Raw genomic sequence first — 26872 nt, forward strand, 5'->3', positions numbered from 1 at the left:
ACTTCCTGTAGCTTGTTCTTTTGATTTTTATTGGTCTCAGTTGGCTGCTTGATGATAGTTTGAGAAGTCTGTCCTTTGGATGTGTTTCCGGGATTTTGTTGCTTTACTTGGATCTATAGTTTCGTTGCCCGAGGAACGGTGGTTTTGGCTGAATACACCGAGTTCACGGATAATTTCAACAGCATTGCCTCGCAATGCCTTCAGAAATTGCCCGCGTCGAACAATAGGTTCACCTACAATTGTGATGGCCACACTTTCAATTTCCTCGCAGAGAGTGGATTTAGTCAGTTTTCTAATTTCTTTCCCATTCACGATCATGCATTCTATAATTGCTTTTTAGGCTTATTATTTTTACGCAATTCCTTTACTTTTCAACTCTTTATTTATTTTTATTTTTTTAATTCCTATTTAACATAAAAGGCAACTAAAGACATAGCCTTGTTGCATATTCTCTTCATTTCTTTTTTTCTTTTTTTTTTTAGGAAAAAAAAAATAAACTGTTTCGTCAAAATATAATTACTTGGCGCTGCCCCCGGCCACGCGCGCGAAATGTGCTGTATATTGGACCAACTATAGGCGATTTTGAGGGGAAAAAAAAAACTTATTTGCACCCGTATTTACATTTTTATTACTGAATCATAATTAATTAGGAGGGGAATGGGGAATATGGGTTGACTGGGTCTGGCTGGAGGTAAAATAGGTAGGATTTACCAAAAAGGAAAGAAAAGAAAACAAGAAGAAAAAGGAAAAGGAAACTTTAAAGTGGGGGAATTCGATTATGGTTTTCAGGATAGAAAAAAAGTAAACTAAAAAAAAAAAAGATGGAAAAGAAGAAAGAGCAAAGAACCAAGTTTTATTCATTTACAAACAAGGCAATTTAGGAATAATATACAACCTAATTTTAAAAGTTCTATATCATTTAATCGAGCTTAAAAGGCCTAAAGTTTTGACTTATGAAAAACTATTCCTTTTGTTGATTTTACTTTTCTTTCGACATGAACGAATGTACCATAAATATTAGATATTAAAATCTCTAATAAGTCTAACTTGTTTGAATTTGAAACTAAAATATCAATTTAGAAAAATTATTTTAATATACTTCTAATAAATGATTAAGAAGTAATGAGGAGCTAGGTTAAAACGTAAGCACATAGGAGTATAGGAATACTAGTAAAATGGTCCTCGATTCGCACGGTTATTTCATGAAAAATTCAAGTGAACTTATAAATTAATGGCTTAATGCATATGCGACTCCTAAACTTGTCCCTTTTTTTCATTTTGGCGCCTCAAATAAATGTTCTTCCTATTGAATCTCTGAACTCGTCTTCAAGTGTATCTATCAGACACAATCCGACTTACTTAGTATTCCATCTTCAATGTAACAACATGCTAATATATGTTCTTATTTAATTATGTCATCTTTTAGCTAAGATTAGCAACAATTGAGAGGGAAAAAAAGAGTAGCTCTTAATTAAGCGACGTTGAAAAAGCGGCAATAAACCGACACATCCATAACCTAAAGAATAACTTATCACATGTCTAAAGTATTACTCCACGTTCATTTTCCCAATTTAATCCTGCTTCTAATAAAAATCAGATTTAGGGGGTTTGATAGATACATTTGAGGATGAGTTCAGGGTTCAATAGGAACAACACTTAATTGAGGTGCCAAAATGAAAAAAAAGGGCAATTTTAGGGGGACGCATATGCATTAAGCCTAAATTAATTTTTCGGGGTAAATTTACTCTGAGATGGAAGACGAAGAACTTTATAAAATTGCATTCATCTATTATTTTTTTGTTTCAATGAGAAATATTAAATTGAATATCTTCCCGTCACTCCTCTATTATAGTTTTCTTCCTTCCCTTTTCCCCCCTCTTTTATATTGTCACTTCCCTTATAATATTTTCTTCTTGATTTCCTTTCTATCCCTGTCTGTTACTCCTTCAACTTGCCTCATTTAATTTAATTTTGTCAATTGCGTGAAAATGTACATCATTCTATTAAAGTTTAACAGTTACTATATAAACATTTTAAATAGAAGATGAGCGAGTTCAAATATGAGGAAACGGAAAAGGGCCAAATATACCCCTGTACTATTGGAAAAGGGTCAAATATATATCCCTCGTTATACTTTGGTCCAAATACACCTTTACCGTCGAACTTTGGGCACAAATATACCCCTCCACCGTTAAAATTGTCCACCTTGAGCATCCTATCCTACGTGATAATGATATTTGATGAGGTGGATGCCACGTGACATTGTCACCTCGTCAGCCCTATCCCATTTTACTCCTCCCATCTTCCAACACTAAAATTTCCATCCCTAGTAAGGGTATATGAAAAATCCGAGGTGAGGCTTAAGGAATAATGGTTGTGGATCATTAGCAGTTTTGCATCGTTAGCAACCAACCTCCTAAAAACACCATTGAGCCGCCACTGCTTCATAATTCTCAACCAGATCCAGTCGACTCAGGCAATCAAAAGTCCACTTAAATTACCTATTTTAATAGTATTCGTCACATATTCAATAAAATAACGTAACAATTAATTATAATTTAATATACTCTGAAAATCATTATGTATATTAATCATTATTCAACATATATATGGTTAAAGAATTAGGTACCATATATTCAAATAATATAATATAACAGACCAGTATAAATAAATTACTATTTATACTAGGCAGAATGGATAAAAAGTTTCTAGAGCTCTGACTATACGGTGGTAATGGTGGTGGAGGGGTGGAAATTTTAGTGGTGGAAGATGGGAGAAATAAAAAGAGTTAGGGGTGATGAGGTGGCAATGCCACGTGGCATCCACCTCATCAAATATCATTGCCATGTAGGATAGGATGCCCAAGGTGGACAACTTTAACGGTGGAGGGGTATATTTGTGCCCAAAGTATAACGATAAGGGTATATTGGACCCAAAGTATAACGAGGAATATATTTGGCCCTTTTCCAATAGTATAGGGTTCATTTGGTCCTTTTCCAATAGTACAGGGGTTTATTTGGCCCTTTTCCTATGAAGAAAAATGCAAGAAAAAGGACCTTAATAAATACAAATGACTCAACTTTGTAGGTGAAGAGTAATCTGATGTAATTACAGAGAGTCCGGAGCCTAAAGGGTATAAAAATACACGGTATTTACCAAAAGGGGATGCCCAAAAATTTATATACCAAAAGGGGTATATCGTGGGCTGATCCACGATATACCCCAAAGTTTTTTTTCGGCTGTCAGAGCCAATCAACGAAAAATTAAAAAAAAAAAAAAATTGAACGTATATCGTGGGCTGATCCACGATATACCCCAAAGTTTTTTTTCGGCTGTCAGAGCCAATCAACGAAAAATTAAAAAAAAAAAAAAAAATTGAACGTATAACGTGGACTGATCCACCTTATACAATATATTTTGTATAACGTGGATCGATCCACGTTTTACAAATATATTTTGTAAAACGTGGACCGATTCACGTTTACCTCTAAAGTTTTTTTTTTTTTTTTTTTTTTTTTTTTTTTGCACAAAAAAAAAAAATTGGTAAACTTTTTTTTTTTTTTTTTTTTTTGCAACACTTAGTGTGTTTTTTCATATTTTGATCAATGATTAATCGTGTGTGAAGACTCCGAAACGTCAATATTTTATATAGAACCTGATATTTTTTTCTGCGTACAATAATGTAGGCTCAATACATCAAGGATACGTAGACGTTCGGATCGTCATTTTAGGGGTTGAAAAGGTGCCCGAAGTAAGTTTTGTTTGAAAAAACTTAGTGTTTTTTCATACTTTATCCAATGATTAGTTGTGTGTGAAGACTCCGAAACGTCAATATTTTATATAGAACTTGATATTTTTTCTGCGTACAATAATATAGGCTCAATACATCAAGGATACGTAGACGTTCGGATAGTCATTTTAGGGGTTGAAAAGGTACCCGAAGTAAGTTTTGTTTAAGGTTTAAGTGTTTTGTTTTTTAAGGTTTTGATTTAAGTGTGTTATTTTTTAATCACGACAAAATATTATTTTGAATATAAATATAATTCTAAAAGATATAGGGAGAAAAACTAGTTGTAAAGTGGTCAAACTTTAGATGGTCATAACTTTGTGCTCGAACGTCCGTTTTACGCGTTTTTTTTTTTGAACTTGCGTATTTTTTCGAACTTTCTTGCGAACAAACGGCCGCAAGGCGGTTTGGCCGAGCCGATTTTTAAAAAAACTCGTTTTATCCCATTCAATTTCGATTTTCCCCCAAATTGGCGTGAAATTTTCAGTTTTATTTACTTATAAGATGATGATACGCAATAGATTTCAACGTAAAAATCACGGGGTAATGTATCCGTGAATGTCAATTTCACTTCGCGGTTTCAATTTTTGAAAATAAAGTTTCGATTAATTTTCTCGACATATAAAGTTGACTAAAATAACCTTAAAGTCAAACACTAAGTTTTTTTCAAACAAAACTTACTTCGGGCACCTTTTCAACCCCTAAAATGACGATCCGAACGTCTACGTATCCTTGATGTATTGAGCCTACATTATTGTACTTAAAAAAAATATCGAGTTCTATATAAAATATTGACGTTTGAGTCTTCACACACGATTAATCATTGATCAAAATATGAAAAAACACACTAAGTGTTGCAAAAAAAAAAAAAAAAAAAAAGTTTACCAATTTTTTTTTTTTGTGCTCTCGCAAAAAAAAAAAAAAAAAAAAAAAAACAAAACAAAACAAAAAAAACTTTAGAGGTAAAACGTGGACTGATCCACGTTATACAAAATATATTGTATAACGTGGATCAGTCCACGTTATACGTTCAATTTTTTTTTTTTTTAAATTTTTAGTTGATTGGCTCGACAAATTTAAAAAAAAACTTTGGGGTATATCGTGGATCAGCCCACGATATAACCCTTTTGGTATATAAATTTTTGGGCATCCCCTTTTGGTAAATACCGTGTATTTTTATACCCTTTAGGCTCCGGACTCTAATTACAGAACTATTATTCTTTTGGAACAACATACTACAACCCAAAATATACTAACTCACGAAATCATACGACAACACATAGGCTTGATTAGTAAGCACAATTAAAGTAGATAATTCTATATTTAATTAAATCAATAAGGGAATATTGATTTAATTCTATTTAATTAAAAAAATAGAATTAAATCAATAAGGGAATATTGATTTAATTCTATATATAGCAAAAAAAAAAAAAAAATTAGTTGGCTACAAACGCCGTCGCTAATTCATCGCTAAATTGCTCATAGCTAGCAGAATTTTGACAATCCGTTGCTAAATAGGATTATTGACGGATTTTGCTATTTAGCTTACATAATTTATCCGTCTCTAATTCCTATTCTCTTTGTAGTGTAGTGGTTAAAGCATATGTAGAATCACTTATATTAGTACGTTTAAGCCTTATATCTAGTAAATAAATAATAAATACACAATTATGAGAGAAGAGATGAGGACAGAACAATACGACAGAAAACTAGTGTACATTTCAGAAAACAGACCTCAAGCATGCATTGTCTTTTTGTTTCTATGTGGCCGTTGCTGCGTTTATTTTTGGCCGGAGAGACAACAAAAGTATTAACAGCTCCCAGATGACCTTTGTAATTTTCGCTTCAGAGAAACTATCAATGCACTCAGATTGGTAGGAAGTCATTTGCAGAAGAAGAGAAGGAGAGATCTGAGGAAAATATAAGGATGTCAGGGAGGGGTTAGAACACAAAATGTATTGTAATCGTGGAGTAAATATATCTTGAATTTGAGTAGATTTTAAAAAGAAAATAAGGAACTAATGAGGAACGGAAAAAAATAAAGGAAGAGTAAATGCTATTAATTGGCTGAACGCCTGGAGTAGGAAGAGCAAGAGAGTCCAAAGGCCAATTACGAAAATTAATGAATTGATCTTTATTTTCTTTGTATTAATATGGTTGTTACAGAATTTAATGAAACTCAATAAATAGGTTAGAATATGTTCATTCTTTAATTAGATAATAAGGAGAAAATAGAGAAAAATGTTTTAAAAAATGAGATAAAAGATAACTATAAATGCTGGTTACAGAGAGATGTCACATCATCTTGTATATGCCTAACTTTATATTATATATAATATAAATATAGATTCCACATCATTTAACATGTATACTTATCAGGTGTCTGGTTTAGCAAAGAAAGAATTCGAGTTAATGACTGCTAATTTTTGCGTTTCATGCAGTATTAGTTATTGTAATTCGATTGAATTAAAAGTCGAATTTATTGCTTTTTGACGAAGAAAATAAAAGAAAAATGCAAGTTGAAATTGATATCCTACTCCGACAAGAAAAAGGTCAACTTTAAGAATCCTTTTCCCACAAAAATACTGCAGTTACGTTGCTTGCTTATATAAACCCGTACATTAGTCAGGACATGGAAATAAAAAATCAGTTGATCAAGCCAAAAATCATCAGGATGCCCTATGATATCACCATTAATATACTTCTAAAACTTCCCGTCATATCACTTTTACGGTTCAAATGCGTTTGCAAATTATGGCGTTCTCTAATTGAAGATCCCCAATTCATCAAGTTTCATGGCGATATGTCCAAAAATGACATGCATCGTCACAAAATCTTCTTGATTGGTGGTGAATGTGACAACAAGGACGACTATTTCTACTCCTTAGACGTTCCACTTCAACATGATTCCGTTGCCTCTCTTCTGGAACCTCCAATTCCAGGAATCAATCAATTAAGTAGAGTATGTTTTACTAGTTCTTGCAGTAATGGTATAATACTTCTAGTTTTCCCTTACGATTTAATCGTTTTGTGGAACCCGTCCATCAGAGAATCAAGAAAAATCCCTAGTCCAATCCTTAAAAAGAGGCTACGGAAGCGGTTCCCTGCAATTTATGGTTTTGGCTACGTTTCCTCTACCGACGATTATAAAATTGTTAGAGTAGGAAAAAAAGATACCTCAGCCGGTTATTATGAGGTCGATCTGTTTTCCACGAGAACTGACTCGTGGAAATTGATCGGCAAGTTTCCTCCGAATAACTTTTTCTTTGAAGGAGACATTGTTACAGTAGATGGGATTGTTTATATGAGAGCGATGACATATTGGTCTATGAATGAATGTACTATATTAAGTTTTTGTTTGGAGGCGGAACAATTTCAAGAAGTATTGTTTCCGGATCGGGTTCAAAGGTTCCAAGATCCTGTTTTGTATGTTTTAGGAGAAAACCTGTGTTTGACTAGGTTGCACGATAACTCGAGTCGGGATTTTGAAGTTTGGTGTATGAAAAAGGATGGATTAATGAGCAACCCATGGAGTAAGATCTTGACGATTCCATCGATGCACAGCGGCCGTTGCTTGAGGCCTGTGAGCTTTACAAAGACCAACGGAGACATAGTGTTTATGAGGAATAAAGGTTATTTCGAGGTCTATAATTCAAATAGACATGAATTCGAAGTAGTTGAAGTCGTTGGGCTTGAGGGACCACTTTATTTCAATTGGCTTGTATCATATGCAGAAAGTTTGTTTTCTCCTAAACAGGCATGGATACAGAATTTCAAAAAGATGAATGCACGAGTACAGAAAAAGAACACATATCTCAATGGGTTGAAATTTTGAAAATAAACCAAACAAAAGGATGAAAATGGTAATTACTCCATGTAAACTTTGGGTAGCTAAGTTTGCCTATTATATTCTTCATGTACCTTATCTTTTGTATAAGCTACTTAACAATTGTTTCCGAATTAGTCAATCAATCCCTTCTTGTTGTTAGCCAAAATTAAGAGGACATGAAGTACTGTGTTGATCATCCTGAAGAAAATAGCAAATTCGTTAAGGTGGAAGTTCAAGTTTCAGAAGTTAATGAAGGGTGTGATGATGCAAAACATTGAAAAGGATCAGGTCGTCTTACTTTTCTCCTTTTGGGAATTGTTCGAATTGTATTATTTTAATTGTTTGTTCAGTAGAATACTGCTATCATTTTTCCAATTCATTGTTTCCTATCAAATCTTTCCAAATGTTATTTATGTTATTTACCCGCACACAGGGTGGTTAACTATACCAGACAGTTTAACTTTATTAGTTAAAAAATAAAGAGATCACATAATTAAGTGATAAATATGTATATGCAAGATAGTACCTTAAACTTATGAGTTTGGAATAAATACTGGATGCGAATAAATTTTTACTGTTATTTAGCCACATCTTACGCAACAAAAATTATAGGCAAAATAATTGTCGACAAAAGCAACAAATGAAATTATTACTCTAAGCTTATGCTTGATTAAAAACATGAATTCCACGAAAGGGATAAGAACAAAGATTAGAAGTATATTATAAATAGCCTTAGAACTGTTCCAGCTAATTGTCAGATAGAAGTGTTCGTGCAGTTTGTATCTGTTTATTCCTGTGAACTCGAAAGTTCTTTTTTAGTAAGTATAGTTGCAAAGCGAGAAAGCAAATAGGTGGAGTGGACATTTTTTGAGTAAGCACTTGTCAATAGAATTTGAAAGAAAAACGCATTCATTAATAAAAAGTAACTCTTTATGATAAATATTAATTAATAAATATATCGGTAAAAATAGTAAATAATCTGCTATTAGATGCTGGACTATAATGATAGTGTAAAAAATACTTTTTACAGATAGGGTGTGCAAATTTCGGTTTAATCAATATACTGAAATGAAAAAATGCAATTAGTTTATCTGTTTAACGGTTTTTTGTTTTTCTTATATTGGCCTATCAGTTCGAATATAGTTCTTTGAGTTTACTTAACGATTAAAATGATAACCCAATAAGGTCCTATAAAATTTTATCCCTGATTATTTAAAAGTGGCTTTAGAATTCCCTGTTCCTAATTTCCTATTTCCCTTCATAAGTTTCTTGAGTTTTGTCACACCCTAATCTTACTAGGGTGTGATGGGCACCCGACTCCATATTCGGAGCCGAGCGAACCCGCAGACTCTTATTACAAACCTAATCTTTCGGACTCTTAATTAGGCAAAAATGACACATACAGTAAATATTTTTGGAAATAATCTTTTGCAGTTTACAATTCGACAGAATTTGTAATCATATGGAGTTTATGGCATAATGCAGAATGACTTGTCGGCTGATGGAGCGGCTTACAAAACTGACACTCAGAACCCACGACTCTGTCTGCATAGTCTCTAACAAATAACCTGAACACATAGCCTGCATAATCTGACTCGGCAGCACTCCAGGAACAAATGGAGCTTGCCAACGCCGCTGGAACATCTCCTATAATAGCTTGTACTCATCTGGGTGTACCTGCGCGGCATGAAACGCAGCCCCCGAAGAACAGGGGGTCAGTACGAAATATGTACTGAGTATGTAGAGCATAAAGTACAATAAGCTTAATCATAATTAGGACCAGAAGTTCAGAAATATAACAGACAGAATCATAACCAAAGTCAGATGTACAGAAAGTAAGTACAATAACCGGAAAATCAAAACGCTTACTCATAGAGCAGAGATAATGCATGTCAGAACATATGCCATATCCGGCCCCCATTATGGGACTCGGTGAACAGAACGTGGTCGCCACCCCGACACTGCCGCCACAACACATCATACTCCGGAGTAGGGAATAGCTCCGTAACATATCATATCATATCGGGGAGCGTGCACATATCATAGCATATCGATGGCCATATCATATCATATCATAGCATATCGAGTAAGTGTACATGGCACAAAGATACTCCACAACCCATGTACATGTATACCTGCCCCCTCACATCGGGGCACGACGAACAATGCAGTGGAATACGCGTGATAACATATCCTGGCCCGGGCTCAGTGAAGGAAGCATTGAGGCATCCATGAGTGGAGTAGTGAGAAACTATATGCATCATAAAATATTTACAAAGACTCGATAGAATAATCCGAACGACAGGTCATTTAGAAAAGAAATCAGACGATAGTCATAGTACGTACCTTTTGGATGTCGTGAGGGATTATATCAAATTAAAACTTCTGGGATTATTTGTACATATCAAAATACAAAACATTTACAGAAACTCGATAGCATAATTCAGATGACAAATCATATAAAAGAAATTGAGCGATAATCATAGTGTATGCCCTTCGGAAGTCGGAACGGTTTGTGTCAAAATAATCTTTCTGAAATCGTTTTCATATTTCAAACATATTACGAGATTCAATAAAATAATTAAAACGACTGTCATATAGTAGTTAGAAGAGTAGCCAGGAGTGTTCTTTGGATTTTTACTTAAAAACAAGTCAAACGGTATAATAAAGAAAAGTCCGGGAATAGTGGGCCCACCTCGGGTCAAACGAGGTGGCGTACACAAATTACGTATGTTGAACTTCATGGCGTCACTTATGCAAGTTTTAAGGTAGTCGGGTCCTATTTGCGCAGGTTCTAGACATTTAGATAATTTTTCCAATTATTCATAGAATATTTAATTCAATTCTACTGAATGAAAAAAAGGGGCAAATTTGAACGTAGATTCCGAAGAGTAGAGTCGTCCCCGAGGCTCGAATCCAAACCTAGTACACCTAGGACATGCCAAGAGAAGGAAAGGTAAAGCTTCACGTACCTTATTTGCCTTTTACGCTTGTCCAATTTCAAATCCCGTTTTCTCCAAAATCTACAATTGGTCACATTTACCAAATATTAATTATAAGGCTTTAAGAGTTCAACCTTAACCAATACTTGTCTACAAAAATTTGGGCAACATCTCCCCTATACATACAACATCCCCGAGATTTTAACTCGGCCAAAATATCAACAACCATACCAACAACAATACCAACAATTTCATATCAAACTAGAATTAAATCCATTCTTAAATTACTTTCCAAAACAGCCCAATATACATGCTGCCAATGCTTGTATACACTTCTTTATTTTCGTATATCCATAATATAACAACAACAACTACAGCCAATCCTCTGATCTTCCAGCTCACAAAACAGTCCATAACAACCATAAAACAGTCCCCAAAACATTATCGCAAAACAGCCACAAATATTATACCAAACAGCTCCAAAATATAGTCACAAATTAGCCACGAAAATTACATAAAATAGCCCCAAAATATAGTCATAAAACACCCACGAAAATTACATAAAACAGCCCCAAAATATTGTCAGAAAACAGCCCGATATACACTTTGTATACAATATCTTTATACACTTTATTCTCCCAAATTCAAGAACAACAACTTATCAAAAACATCAACAACAATATCAACAATTATTATACATCATAACTCAACTAACTTCATCCATTTAATCCACCTAAAACAGCCCCTTAATCCATAAATCCCAACAAAACAACAACAAGTTTATAACGCTATTTTCTCCGCTCTAATCCGTTAAAACTCTAAATAAACTTGTTAACAATGAAAAAGGGACCTTATTCTTACCTAAAGTATGCAGCAACCACTTCAACAATCTTCTTCTTGGCTGATTTTTAGCTCAAATTGAAGGCAACGCGACGTACAACACTTTTCTCTTCATGAGCTTCGCGATTCGGGGCTTAGATTTTGGTCAAAATTGATTTCTCTCTAAATTTCTCCTCCCTTTCTCTCTCTAGAATGTTCTGAAATTTTATGGGTGTGTTTTGGTCTGAAATGTGGAGAGAAGACCGAAATTTTTCATTATATGACAATAGAAATGGGCCTGACCCGAATTGAAATCGGGTTGGGCCGAATTCACTGTTCATCTCGACCTTTCTGCCTTAAAATGTCCATATCTCCTTATTCCGATATCACCTATTGGCCCACGACCTATGGTTGGAAAGCTAATTCAATTATATACAACTTCTATTTCTTGATATTTTTCCACATTCCAAACTTATAATACCGTTTTTGCCCCTCGAAGTCAGGTCACCCGAAAACGTTTTCTTAAAAATATTCGTTTGGAGGGCTTCTACTTTGATTTGGCCCAAGGGTCCTTCTTGAGTTGTGTTCAACTTCACATATGTGATTCATATGACTTTTCAGATGTTTCAAAAAAAATCTCGATGTATGGGCCCCACCTCAGCTTACAAATAATCCGACGCTCAAAAATACGGGATACAACACTATCAACGTGAGTTTAAATTATGTAACAACAACATGATTGTCAATTCAATTTCTTTTGAGGAAGCACGTACCACGCTCATGCTCTGAAAATGCGGGATATAACAAGTTTGACTATAGTACACACGAAATTCCACTCTCCTCTGTCTCGCTCAAATGAATGGTTTCGAAAGCATTTCGACAGTTTTTAGCATTTTTCACTTTTGACCCGATTCACCGCCTACATGCCCTTTATGCTCAGTCATTCCAAAGAACATTTGTCGTTCCCCCCGTCACAACCCCCACCCCCCACCCCAGCCTCGGGTCTTCCAAATCTTATTTTCTTTCTCCTCATTCATAGCTCCCAGACAATTACAGAGGGCAATGCTTGATATAAAGGCTTCATATATACAATTGCAGGTTGTTTCCACCACTTTTTGAAATACCTGTTGTAAGCTAACACCATGTGTAAGAGGTTTTGAAGGTTGCTTGCAATGGTTTAAAACACAAGTCGTTGTGCATGGGTCACTCTATCTTATGAGACCTTAACCAATCTTCGCGTGGCTATGCCACTTGGAGTGTTGAGTGTTGTTATGTTAGCTGGTGTAACTGATTATACCGGGCATAATGCATTCGCACTGGGAACACGAGAAAAATTTCGAGATGTGTTTTGATAATTTCAAAATTGCTAATCCCAAAATAAAAAATTATAATACCAAATATGAGATAAAATATCCACAATTTATCCCAAAACTATAAGGGAACATTTGGTATGAACTATAAGCAAAAATAGTCCTGGAATAAAAATTTAGTACCTCTTTATCCCTTGTTTGGTTGCTAATCCTGAAATAAGTTATTCTAGCATTAAAAATAGAACCGGGATAAATTATACCCATCAAAGGGTGGAATAATAATCTTAGGATAACTTATCTCAGAATAAAACAGGAAAATTGACTAAAATAGCCCTGAGAGCAAATTTAGGCATTTTAGGCTAAATAGGGTGGAGGGTATTTTTGTAAACAGACTTCTTAAAAATTAGGCAATGCGTGTTATTTCTAATACAACATACCAAACAGTGGATACAAAATAATACCAGGATAACTAATAACAATACAACTAACCCCAGAAGTACTTATCCCAGCATTACTTGTCTTCAAACCAAACGACCCCTAAAGTCTTAATCAACTAAAACAAACTATCATAAACGGAAATGAACACAACTATATATACTTTATAGTAATCTCCCAACGGCTCAGGGTAAAAATCAAACTAATATTTCCCGCTTCATTCTTCCACATTGCTTTTAAGAAACGGTAATTCTTTCACATTGCTTTCAAGAAACGGTAATCTTCCAAGAACTTGGAATCTTTGAACAATGGCTGAATGGAATGACATTTTGGGGCCTAAAAGCTTACTCAACGATAGGTAAATTAATGTACTATTTTTTTTTTAGGTGAAATTTTACTCTGCATGTAATAGTTTTTATCTTTTTTTTTTTTTTTCTTTTCCTTTCTTATTTTCTATTCTAATATTTTTTACTTTATTTGTAATTTTGAAGTTGAAGATGAGTGTGTTTGGTTATGATTTTCGCAAAGAATATTTGATTGTTTGAATGTATTGAAAGTGAAAAAGCAAAAACATGATTTTAGGTATTTTTTAAATTTCAAATACAACTTCAAGTTATATTCAAGTTGTATTAGGAATTTTCATGATCATTTGCTGATTTTCAAATAAAGTAGGAATTTTTTTTATTATTTTTTTTTTTTTGAAAAAATGTGAAAAAACTTCATGCCAAAGTCCTAGTTATGTTGAGAATCACAGGAATAGACTTACTGTTGCATTTTTTTTTTATTGCCTTGAGCGAGACCGGAAAGTCCATTTGCCAAATAAAATAATCGGGGTGGGACCAGATAAAGTCCATTTGCCAAATAAAATAGTGCCTCATCCAGTTTTCTTGTTGACACTAGAATGAGAGGTTCGTAAAAAAAAAAAAAAAAATTGATGATCAACTCGTAACATTTAATTACTAAATAGAAATAAGTACAAAAATCTCTTTTACCCAAAAAAAAGAATATTATCCTGACTCTTGGACATAAGCCCCAAGTCATCAATAGGAAACTTTATAGCTTTAAGTCATCTAGCCACCAGACAGAAATTCATTTGTCTAATTCTACTTGCTAGCTTAGGCTTCACAGCACTTCCACAAATGGACTTGGGGCTTCTCTGCTACTAATTACTTGATCAGTCTACTACTAATCAACTTGGGGCTTCTCTGCTTCCGTTCCTTTCTTGCCAAATAACGTAAATGCTCTCTGTTACACCAACTGCTTGCTTGTCTGTGCTTTCTACCCAGCTTTCCTCTGTTCGTTTTGTCATTTGCTACGGCAACTTAACTGTTTATTGGATTCCACAACAGGGACGAGAAATTCTGGATGTTTACCTACAAGGTCCACGACTGTCCATTCAACTGGTATCACACATGGGCATCTTGTCCATACAGACATCATGGCGAGGGGGCTAGGCTGAGAGACCCACGACTTCACTCGTCCATCCCATGTCGTTTCTTCACGGGACTCCCCAACTCATGTGGACGAGGCGAGGGGTGTTGGTTCGCACACGGCCTTTATGAGCGTAGCTTACATCCTGATAACTATCGTACCAGGTGGTGTGGCAATGATAGATGCACCAGAACTCCCTGCTTCTTTGCGCACACTCACGCTCAGTTAAGAGTTAGACCACAAGCTGGAGAATCCAGTTCTGGTTCGGATTATTCTGTTCCAACAGTTGTGGACCAGTCTGTTGGTGAGGTTCTCCATGATATTGCAACAATTGGTGAAGTCCCTATTAATAATGCATGAGAAGATCCTATCAATACATTTGCACTTGCTTAGACAACCAGCCGTAAATTTGGAGATTTCAGTAAACAAATGATGGTAAAAACAGCACAGAGCGTGTCACAAAATGTAGAGGAAGATTTGTTTTCACGTACTTAGTGCAATTCAAAAGCATATATGTTTAGATATGAATACATCTTTCAAAAGTATACATGTTTCATGTCTGGTTTTTTCTTCATCTGATTCCAAAGAGCATGTCACAAAATGCAGAAGATGATTTGTTTTCACGTACTTAGTGCAATTCAAAAGCATACATGTTTTTTTTTTTTTTTTTTTTTTTTGAGAAGGTAACATGAATTCAAAAGCATACATGCTTAGATATGAATACATCTTTCAAAAGTATACATGTTTCATGTCTAGTTTTTTCTTCATCTGATTCCAAAGATCATGTCACAAAATGTAGAAGATGATTTGTTTTCACGTACTTAGTGCAATTCAAAAGCATACATGTTTAGATAGGAATACATCTTTCAAAAGTATGCATGTTTCATCTCTAGTTTTCTCTTCATCTGATTCCTTGAGTCTACCTTCTTGTTGCTAGAAGCATTACTCCACTTGTTATAATGACAAGTAGCCAAAGGGCTAATTAAATGCACAAACAATTTCAAAGGACACTGAATGTCGGGAATAGTATCAGACATATCCAGATACCCTTAAGAATATTCAAGAACTAGAAAATTTGCCCGCGCTTTGCGCTGTCATAAAAGACCTTCTTAAATTTATATTTTAATTTATTTTTATTGTCGAAATTAAACTAATCACAAAGCATATTTTGAGAAACTTAAAGTTATCATTCGTTTCTCACTCAAAAGATAATCTAAACATGCAACTTTATAACTTTAATCCATATGTATTTTATAAAACTTAAATTTTCAAAAGCTAAACTAAAAGTCAAATCATGTTAAAGCATCACCTCACTTTTATTTAAACAGAAAAGAGAAAATAGAAAAAGTGAATATAGAGAAACCCCCCACCTCCCCGCCCCCCCGCCCCAAAAAAAAAAGGAAAAGAAAAGTCTTGAAATTTTTAGCGTGTAAAAATCAAGTGTGGATTCCTGACTCAGTAAGAGTTACCAACTATATGCACAAAAAAAGTTAATATATTGAATGATTACTTTATCCTGATTAGTTTATAATGTTGGTGTATAAACTGTTCCCAAAAATATATAAATAGTTATAATCAAGTAATTAGTTGCAAAATAAATATTAGGTTACTTAAGATATAATTTACTTTTAAAATACTTTGTTCTTATTTTCAAAAACATGGTTTGGCCCTTTTAAGATATTCACTGATATGCTTTTGATCTCTCTTTAAGAGTTTCACTGGATCTACTACAAACAAATCATATTCCATGCCAAAGTAATTAGAAGGTATTTTGACACAATATAACAACAGATGTGCAGGGAAAAAAATGAAAATAAGCTTCATTGTCTGCATTTTACAACACAACATTTGGTATTAGCTTTTTATTTACGATATTAGCCGAAGTATTATTGTTGTTACCAGAGGCGAATTCAGGATTTTAAGAGGATAAGTTCACCATTAGCTATGGGAATTTTTTATTCTTTTGCCTTTGGTTCATTGCAGTTTAGCATCTTTGGGGTTTTTTGATTTCTTTTGTCTTTTGGACTTGGGTAATTAGAAATAAAGGGGAAGAAAATCATTAGATGTAATTTAAAAAAAAAAAAAAAAAAAAAAAGCATAAAACCTACGGGAGCTCGGGTTCGATACCGAGACCTTGGGGAAATAAACACAGGCCCTAACCAGTGCTCCACTCGGCCTAGTTTGACCGTGTGTTCCTTCAGTTAATATTAGATATATTTTCAGAATTTATACACATAATACATTAAGTTTAGTCGAGTGACCATGTGTTCACGTGACCCAAATTCTATACATAAATTCACCTCTAGTTTTTACTTGTTCGCTAATGTGAGTACGCTTAATGGCTTGTGCCTTGAAGATAGTCTTACACAGTTGAATCGAATATAACTTCATCAATTATGTTCTTGATATGGGGTTGCATATCTTTTTAGGCAATGATTTGGGATATTAATATTGTGACCATAAAATGGGCAAACTCCCTTAGGTAATGTGGCGACTAAATTAATGGGGCACAAAAAGTGTCACCGAAAACAATATTTCTCATATTCCAGTGTTTTGTCTTATCATATAAACTTAATACTTCGTATATAGTAAGTATTAAGGAGAAACAAAGTAGTAAGTGGTAGACTAGTAGTTATATAAATAAACAAGTGTGAGTTGTGTGTCAATTATAAGATCAAAAAAAAATTAAAAAAAGGAGGAAAAAAATATGATCCTTGGCCTAAAGATACATCTCATTGATATATCTAACCATCATCGCATTACATATATTAAGAAACATAAATTTGTTAAACAACATGGGGTATAACATAATAGAGATAAAATAAAACTTACTTGTGGTTGGTACAAAAACTTCCACTTAGTATCAAGCCTATGCCCTCAACTCTCCACTGTGACAACAAAAAGGGGCGTGTAATTTGTATCAGATATAATTGTCACAAAGTAAATAAAATGCATTTTAAAATTGGAAGCATTATACGTGATTCCAGCTTTGCTACTAAGTTTATTAAACAATGGAATAGGATGTTAGCTTCGTTACCTTTAAGCTCTTCATGCTTTAGTCATTTTCTGTTATTGTGTTTGCACTGAAGCTTGAGAGACAAAAAATTACGTAATACTAATATGTTAAGGGAAGATAAATTCATTGCAGAATGAATTTTACAAAATCTTAAGCGAACTCAGCAGCAAAGCATGACTTGCAATCACGTAATGAGAATGGACAACGAAATTGACAACAACCGCATGCCCAACATATATGCTGGAAGATTAATAATAAGCCCATTGATAAAATGACAAAGGGTAGATGACAGGGTATTATAGATAGTCTCACCTTAAGATGCTCAATATTTTCCATCGGAGAGGTTCTCATCTTGACAAATTTTTCAAGTATCTTTTCGCCTATATCAATCCTCCTCTTAATCCTAAGCGTGGGGTAAGATACTGCTGCTGAAATTTCCTGCTTCAATTCTTTGTGTCGAGTGGCTAGTGTCCCTCTGTTTAGATCATATTGTCACTACTATTCAGATATATTGGAGACTTATAATTTTGTTATTATGCTTGTGCCAACCACGAATAACAGAACCAACTGAGCATCGATTTCTTACAAGTATACTGCTTAAAAGGATATAATTGATCCATGGATTTAACTACCACATAATATCTTTCTCTAACAACCAAATGGTCCACACTAATTCCTTATCCTTTGAACAGGGAAAACTGAAACGACTCCGTAACAGTAAGTTTCGAGAAACATTCGAGCAATACATTCTAGAGAAGAAAACAGAGGAACAGTGAAAAAAAGATATATTTGGAAATAATTTTTGCAATTGAATGACGATCATCAGTTGCACATTGCTATAATCAATGTTAATATCAATGTAATTCACACCCGCACAAATTGACGTACACCTATAAATGTTGAGGAATATGAGGAGAATGTACCGTAGAAAATGGTGGCAAGCGGCAGTGAATGACGGAGGAGGTTACTGTGCCCGTGAGCGTAATGGTGAAAATAGGATGGTGATATTACGGCAAAGTGTTGTGGAGTAAAGATGAAAACTTCCAGGAAGTAAAAACTTATTTAGATTGAAATTCAACTTGCAAAAGTTGCAAGTCTACTTTGAGATTGGAAGATGAATACATCACAGAAGTCAAGGCCTTTTAACCGTGGGGGCATCGTTTCTTGAATAGTGTTGTTTCAATCTCAGCAGTTAAAATAGTAGCGGTTTTTTTTTTTTTTTTTTTTTTTTTAATGTAGCAGTTTTAAATGAAAGAATTGAATAAAAATGCCAAAAATCTGACAAAGAAGAGAAATATGATTCTTGACTTAGGAGAGTGCCATGTCACCAGCCTCATGTCCTGCCTTTATATATATATATATATAATACATTTCGGAACCATACGATCTAGGAAATACTCTCAAAAGCAGACCCAGGAACGATTTAAGCCATACTAGTTATTTTTATGAAAACACTACCCTTTGTTAGACACTAATAGTAAGAGGACACTAATAGTAAGATGAAAAGCTAGAATGATAATAAACAATAAAAGACTTAATGATAATACAAAGTCAGATTAACGAAGAAACAATCTCTGCCACAACGTGAGAATTACACGATATAAGAAAAGATATAGAAAGACTTACAATTAATATAGAGTACCAGAAAAAAGTTTGTAAAATAAAGATTCCGTTAGGGTAAAAAATAAAGCTAGAAAAATAGATACACTAAAGAATCTAAAATACTTAGACTTAAGAATATATCCAGAAAAGAAATATAGAGCATTAAAAGATCATAGCATTATAAAGTGTAATTTTAGTAACGTATATTACAGCATTATAGAGCATTAAAAGAACATATATTACATAGTGAAGACAAACAATTTAATCCACTAGTTGATTTAGTCATAAATTTTAGTGAAAAGACTCAAGAAAGTAATAAAGATATTACTAGAATATTAGAAGTCATAGAAGTTTCTCAGACTAATCAAAAGAAGAAGCTAGAAAAATTCGAGCAAAATTTCGATTACTTAAAAACGCAAGAATTACAATTAGAAAGAAAAATTCAGTTCTTAGTTAACAAATTTAATCTAGAAAAACTACTTACAAAGACGAAAATAGAAAAGTTAGTTAAAGTTATTACAGGAAAATCAAAAGAGATAGAACTAAAGACAACCCAAATAGTTTCTAAAATAACGCAACGGGTAGAAGTTTTAACTAGTGATATTAAAGAATTAAAAAAGACAGTAAAAGAACTAAAACAAATTACTCTTTCATGAGTAGACCCACCTTAGCTCAAGAAGAAGCCTCAAAATTAATAGAGAAGTCTATACCTTTACCAGCAGACTATAAATATTATATACCTAACGCTAAATCGGATTAAATAACATTACAATAGAATATTACAATAATTTCATTAATATTAGAACTAATAAACAAAATAGAAATAATAGTACCAAGGTTAGAATTAATAAGTGAGCGCGTTCGGTTGTTAAGTGAACAACAAAAAGAGAACAATAAAGAGACCTCTAAGAATAAAGAAGTTGAGGAATTAATAGACCAATTAAAAAAGGCAGAAATAACACCTCAGAAAGAGAAAGTTAAACTAATTAGAAAACCACAAAAATAGACTTTCTTTCAACTAGACCAAGAAACGAAGGAGGACTAGAAAGGCAAGGACAAGAACGACCTAGAGTAAGTTTTTCAGACAATAGAATAGGTAATAATCTTTTATCAAGAATTCTAAATAGGAGAAGACCAGAAGAAAACAATCAACAGCTAAGTGAGGTAATAGACATAGATAGAGATATACAAATTTTCCAATAAAACCAATTAAAACTATTAAATCCAAAAACTTTATACAACATAGGACAGTTCTCAAGTACAGCACAATTATATAGACATTATAGAGAAGAACAATTATCAACCATAGGAACTAAAGTTACTACAATAAGTTTAATAGACCCAGCGGCTATAAGACAAATAAAAAATACTGGAAGAAGTTTAATGCATATGGGATTAATAGTAGTAGGATTAACTAGAAAGAACTTAGGAACTAAAGTTTTAATAGTAATTTATGACGATAGATGGTCAGACATGAAAAAATCAATAATTGGACTAACAGAAGTAGACATGATAAACAATGGAGGAATCTTTTATATTAGTTCGGATTTTATAATGAATTTAGCAGAATTTGGAAAGCACATAAAAATAGGAATACAGAGCAAGGGATATGAAGAGATGTGTGACGGTAATAATTTATTAATATGCGTAGGATTTCTAGGAAAAAGTGACTAATAATAGAAATACAAAATTTAAAATTAAAGTAGAAGATGTAGTAGAAGTAATGGGAAATAGAGGAATAAGACTAATAAAACCCATAAAGATAAATCCTGAGGAATATGCAGGGATGGAATGAAATCTAAAAGATTTTACTAGAAAAAAGATTCTACAGCCAGAATCTCACCTAATGTACACTAATTCTAGGGGAGAGACATCTATACGTTTTACTAATTATAATTATACGCCACAAAAAGACATAGAAGAAGAAAGTACTTTAGACGAAAATGAAATTACACAATCAAATTTTATGAATATAGAACTAATACAAGACGAGTTTACGGTAGACATAGCTATAGAAGAAGCAAAAAGACTCCACAAAAATAACAAAAATATACTTTTTAGATGTAAAGGGTGTAAGTTAGGAGAACTAACAATAGAAGAAACCATAAGTCATTTTAAATTATGTGAAGCTCGAACTGATAACTGGAGATATAGAGTAGAACATATATACCAAAAGAAATCAGACGAATTCGATAAGATATTAAAAGATATGCAATATAGTGATGACGAAATAGAGATAGACTCGATTATAAGTCAAAAAGAATTAATGGAATCTAGCGCGTCTAGTTCTAGTCCATTTTAAAGAACAACTGGAGAACAATACACTGTAGATACTAGTACAGGAAATGTACCAAGAAGAAAAGTTTTTAGAACAGCAGGAGAACCCTTAGACAATGTTAAACCATCAGGGAAAAGAATGCCTAGAGTAAGTTTTTCAGACAATAGAATAGGTAATAATCTTTTATCAAGAATTCTAAATAGGAGAAGACCAGAAGAAAACAATCAACAGCTAAGTGAGGTAATAGACGTAGATAGAGATAGACAAATTTTTCAACAAAACCAATACAACATAGGACAGTTCTCAAGTACAACACAATTATATAGACATTATAGAGAAGAACAATTATCAGCCATAGGAACTAAAGTTACTACAATAAGTTTAATAGACCCAGAGGCTATAAGACAAATAAAAAATACTGGAAGAAGTTTAATGCATATGGGATTAATAGTAGCAGGATTAAAAGGATTAACTAGAAAGAATTTAGGAACAAAAGTTTTAATAGTAATTTATGAGGATAGATGGTCAGACATGAAAAAATCAATAATTGGACTAACAGAAGTAGACATGACAAACAATGGAGGAATCTTTACAACAACTTTGTTTTTCCTTTTGCAGGTTGATTCGGTCTATGGTAGGGATCTTCTTATGACGGATTCTAGTTTCGATCTTAAGGACTTATCTTGGTGTATGAGTAATATTTTTTAAGAAAATTCTCCGAATCTTTCTTGTAATCGTACGATTGTCATTATTATGTAACATAAAGTCTAATCTGACAAAATCTACATTTATATTAAGGTCTACTTTCATATCTTGTCCATGTTATAGCTTGGTTTATAAAATTCTGAACATGTATTTATAAAGCTAATGTAGGCGCATGAACATAATGTCTATATATGTTATGTGTTCCATCCATTTGCATGGCTGCAGCTCAATTTTTCTCGATGATCTGCTCTTCCACAAATGCTGCTATTTATAGGAGTTTGGCGGACTTCAACTGCGGACTTCAAATTTGTGAAGAATCTCTTGAGTTCAGTCGGGTGCTCTTGGGGCCCCATCGACACGTGAAACTTTTCAAAGGATACTTTATAATTTTGTCTGTTCTTTGGTACAATACATTATTTATGAAGCTACTACTTTATTAAAAATTTCTTTAATAAAGTCTGGTCTTCTTTTTCTGAATTGTCCTTCTCAGCTTTCCACCAAAAGTCTTCCTTCTTTAATGCCATTGTCTCATCTTCCTTTATCTTTCTGAGAAATGATGCCAAAATGTCTTCAAATGTCATTGTCTCTTCTTTAATGTCATTGTCTTCCTTTTCCTTTCTTTTTCTTTCCTGAAAAATTATCTGTATTACTTTTTTCTTTTGTCTTTTTGCTAACCAATGTCTTCAATCGTCTTCTTTCACTTAGGCTCTATTATTTTCTTTATTAACTGATCTAAGTGTCTAGATTGTGTAGAGCAATTGAGTCAAAACTCATGCCTGCGTCTACATCATTTGGATCTTGAGAGTCTTAAAATGCATTGTCCTGAGAATTAATATCATCTCCTTCGAAATCTGAACTATGGACTGGTGACATCCCTTGACTTGGAGATAATTTCTGATTAGGATTTTTAACTGTATGTTTATCTTGTTCTTTTGCCTGGAAAAATTTTTCTAGTGTCTCTTCTACTATATTTTCTATTTTTCATTTTTGCAAGTATGCTTTTCTTTGTAGAAGTTGCTCCTTGCGTATGTGTCTTTGGTAGTCTCCGTCTTGTTTGGAGAGATGAACATGACTTAATGATAATACTAGGACAGATGGATATAAGTTACCAGACAAAACAGAATTAATAAATAGAATACAAGGAAAGAAAATATTTAGCAAATTTGATTGTAAATCTGGATATTGACAGGTACGAATGCATGAAGAAAATATAGAATGGACCGCATTCACCTGTCCTGAAGGACATTTCGAATGGTTAGTAATGCCATTTGGATTAAAGACAGCTCCGCCAATTTTTCTTTCAAAGAAAAATGGATAGTATATTTGAAGAACATAAACGGTTTGTATTAGTATATGTAGATGATATACTAGTATTTAGTCGAAATATTAAAGAACACTTAGGACACCTACAAACGGTATTTAGACTATTTGTAGAAAATGGAATAATAATTAGTAAGAAAAAATTGTAATTATGTAAAAACTATATAAACTTTTTAGGAGTAGTACTAGGAGAAAGTAAAATAAAGTTACAACCTCATATAGCCAAAAGTACTCCTAATTTAGTACTACTCTTTTTCTATACACATTGTACATCCTTCTATATAACAATTTTTAAATTTAGCTCTTTTGTCTCTACTAGGATACGTTTACAAAGAAACGTGCATTACTATCAATCCACTTATTTCTTTCGAACTCATGGTTAGAGTCTTCCATATATTTGCTAGATTATCTATTGCTTCTAAGTCTAGATTTTCTAATCTATTTCATTGATTAATTCTTAAACTTCCGAGTGCGACTTGTGTTTTGATTTTTTCTTCAGTGTCTATATTTACTATAGAATATATACTTTCCGTATCTGACATATATTCGTCTACATTTATTAATGTTTCTTGAAAATCTTCAATTAGCTAAGAATTTCTTGTCTTATTATTTATTCTTTTTGGATATGTATTTGCTAAGTGTTCTACACTTTCACAAATAAAGCATTCTAGTTTATTTTTATAATTCCTTTCTGTTCGATATTTTCTTACATGCCTATTTCTGTCTAAATAAGGTTAGAAATTTTATAAAAGATTTAGGAAAAATAGCAGGACAATTATATTCAAAGACTGGATCCAATGATAAAAAACACTTTAATACTGAAGACATTAAATTAGTATAAAAAATAAAAGAAAAAATAAAAACATTCCCGATTTAAACATGCCTCTAGAAACAGACTATTTAATTATAGAAACAGACGGTAGTTTTGAAGGATGGGGAGCAGTACTAAAAGCAAAACCCAATAAATATAGTAATAAAAATGAAGAAAAGATATGTGCTTATCAAAGTGGTAAGTATAAAGAAAAAGGAAATATGAGTAGTATAGATGCAGAGATTTTAGCTGTAATATATGGATTAAATAGTTTTAGACTATATATCCTAAATAAACCAGAAATACTAGTTAGAACGGATGAAGCTATAGTTAAATTTTATCAAAAGATAAATGATAAAAATAGTAGTAGAGACGATGGCTAAATTTCTTAGATACCATTTCAATTTATAATTTAAAATTTGAACATATAAAAGGAAAAGATAATAATTTAGCGACAATTAAGTAGACTAAAGATTACGCTAATCGATTTTTTATTTGAACGACGAGACCTTCCAGTTCTCGAAAAGCGAGACAAGGGGAAAAAGCATAGCCTCGGCCCAAGACACACATACGGACGGACAAGATCTAGGTAACCTTCATTTTAGACCTACCTCTTCATTAGAGAGAAATACTATAGAAAGAATACATTTCGGAACCAATAATTTAGTATTTTTTCCACCATCTAATTTAACTTTTAAGGTATTACAAGAATATGTAATAGACAAACAACAGACATGTTTAGTTTAGTAGATAATTTATGGATATCACATAATAAAAAAGACGCTAGCCATTTTGTAGCCACTCTAAATGCACTTTATCAGTATTTTACAGATAAGAAATTTCAATTTTATGTTGTAATCCATGGTAGGACTAATGATATTTTTCAGACCTGGATAGAAGTTTTAGATTCTATTAAAGATATAAGAAAACCTCTTTTTAAAGGCTTTAATGATTTCTTTGAGGCATTAGGCTATCTTTAAAGAGTGTTGGGTCCAAACTACTATATTTCCCCATACTCGGACAAAATCCAAACAAACAAAACCCTCAAGATTAACGTGCAAAAAGACACGACAAAGATAATTTTTTGTGATCAACTGTTACTTATGATCAAGTAGTCAAGAGACTAAACCAGCAGAAAGAGACATTGGTTCAAGAAAAAATGAAACTTTTGGATCAAGTGAAGATATTAGAACAAAGAATGCAAGCGGTTAAGTTTGAATTGGTGCAATCTCAGAGTTCTTCATCTCAGACAAAAATGGATGAGATGGGTGTGCATTCCCCAATGAATGCAGTTAGACCCACTGTATCGGGTAAGGATACAATTAGTCGGCCTTCAAACGATTGCAGTAAAGACTCATCAAATCCGTTGATGGCTGTCACTTTGCCAAAAAGTGAAGATGAGAAATGTTCATCTCTCCAAACAAGACGGAGACTACCAAAGACACTTACGCAAGGAGCAACTTCTACAAAGAAAAGCATACTTGCAAAAAAGAAAAAGAATGAAAAAATAGAAAATATAGCAAAAGAGACACTAGAAAAAAATTTCCAGGCAAAAGAATAAGATAAACATACAGTCAAAAATCCTAGTCCGAAAATTATCTCCAAGTCAAGGTATGTCACCTGTCCATAGTTCAGATTTCGAAGGAGATGATATTAATTTTCGTAACGATTTTTAAGACTGCCAAGATCCAAATGATGTAGACGCGGATGAGTTTTGACTAATTCTCTACTGTAATCTGAGACACTTAGGTCAGTTAGTAAAGAAAATAATAGAGCCTAAGTGAAAGAAGACAATTGAAGACATTGGTTAGCAAAAAGACAAAAGAAAAAAGTAATAAGAGAACTTTTCAGGAAAGAAAAAGAAAGGAAAAGGAAGACAATGACATTAAAGAAGAGACAATGACATTTGAAGACATTTTGGCATCATTTCTCAGAAAGATAAAGGAAGATGAGACAATGACATTAAAGAAGGAAGACTTTTGGTGGAAAGCTGAGAAGGACAATTCAGAAAAAGAAGACCAGACTTTATTAAAGTATCTTTAATAAAGTAGTAGCTTTATAAAATAATGGGACAGCTCAGCAAACGGACAAAATTATAAAGTATCCTTTGAAAAGTTTCGCGTGTCGATGGGGCCCAAGAAAGACGGACCGAACCGAGATTCTTCGCAAAATTTGAAGTCCATGATTGAAGTCACCAAACTCCTATAAATAGCAGCGTTTGTGGAAGAGCAGATCATCGAGAAAAATTGTCAAGAAAGAAGAAAACTTCTGACACTTCTCTCAAAAAACCTCTCCATATTCCTCTTCCCTTTCACAATGCCTCAACTCCTTTTCCTAAGAAAACCTTTTGTAATATAATTTCCTTGTAAAATAGTATTAAGCCTTCAAGTAATTTTCTATTAGTGTGAAATAGTTTTCGGGTTCCCCGAAAGGGAAATCTCTCTCCATTTTCAAGTCATGTAAGTTTTTATCTATGTTTTTACGTACCAATCTCCCTACTATGTAAATTATTTCATGTTTAATTAAAAAATTATGTTGATAATGTTTGAGTAATTACTTACTTATTATGAATCTATTACTCTTAGTA

General features: G+C 33.2%; 1 protein-coding gene and 1 long non-coding RNA gene across 4 annotated transcripts; one reads left to right on the forward strand and one right to left on the reverse strand.

The window, feature by feature from the left end:
* The first annotated feature begins 6461 nt into the window (after positions 1-6461).
* Positions 6462-7622, forward strand: LOC132061751 (putative F-box protein At3g16210). Its single transcript, XM_059454428.1, has one exon. It carries the CDS (start codon positions 6462-6464, stop codon positions 7620-7622), a length of 1161 nt encoding a protein of 386 aa, XP_059310411.1.
* A 6681-nt stretch (positions 7623-14303) lies between these two features.
* Positions 14304-18932, reverse strand: LOC132068343 (uncharacterized). 3 transcript variants are annotated; one of them, XR_009417380.1, is made up of 3 exons: positions 17591-18932; positions 17386-17441; positions 14304-14896 (listed from the first exon to the last, which is right to left on the reverse strand). It is a non-coding gene; the product is annotated as an uncharacterized LOC132068343 (long non-coding RNA). The 3 variants fall into 3 exon arrangements; XR_009417379.1 differs by having other exon boundaries at positions 14304-14920; XR_009417378.1 differs by having other exon boundaries at positions 14304-14495; positions 17591-18930.
* Between the last annotated feature and the right edge of the window lie 7940 nt (positions 18933-26872).

Source organism: Lycium ferocissimum, chromosome 1, assembly GCF_029784015.1.
Source record: "Lycium ferocissimum isolate CSIRO_LF1 chromosome 1, AGI_CSIRO_Lferr_CH_V1, whole genome shotgun sequence".
In the NCBI taxonomy this organism is placed as follows: domain Eukaryota; kingdom Viridiplantae; phylum Streptophyta; class Magnoliopsida; order Solanales; family Solanaceae; genus Lycium; species Lycium ferocissimum.

What these genes read in the sequence shown, in the direction of transcription:
- LOC132061751 (XM_059454428.1), top strand. Translation starts at nt 6,462, where the DNA reads ATGCCCTATGATATCACCATTAATATACTTCTAAAACTTCCCGTCATA.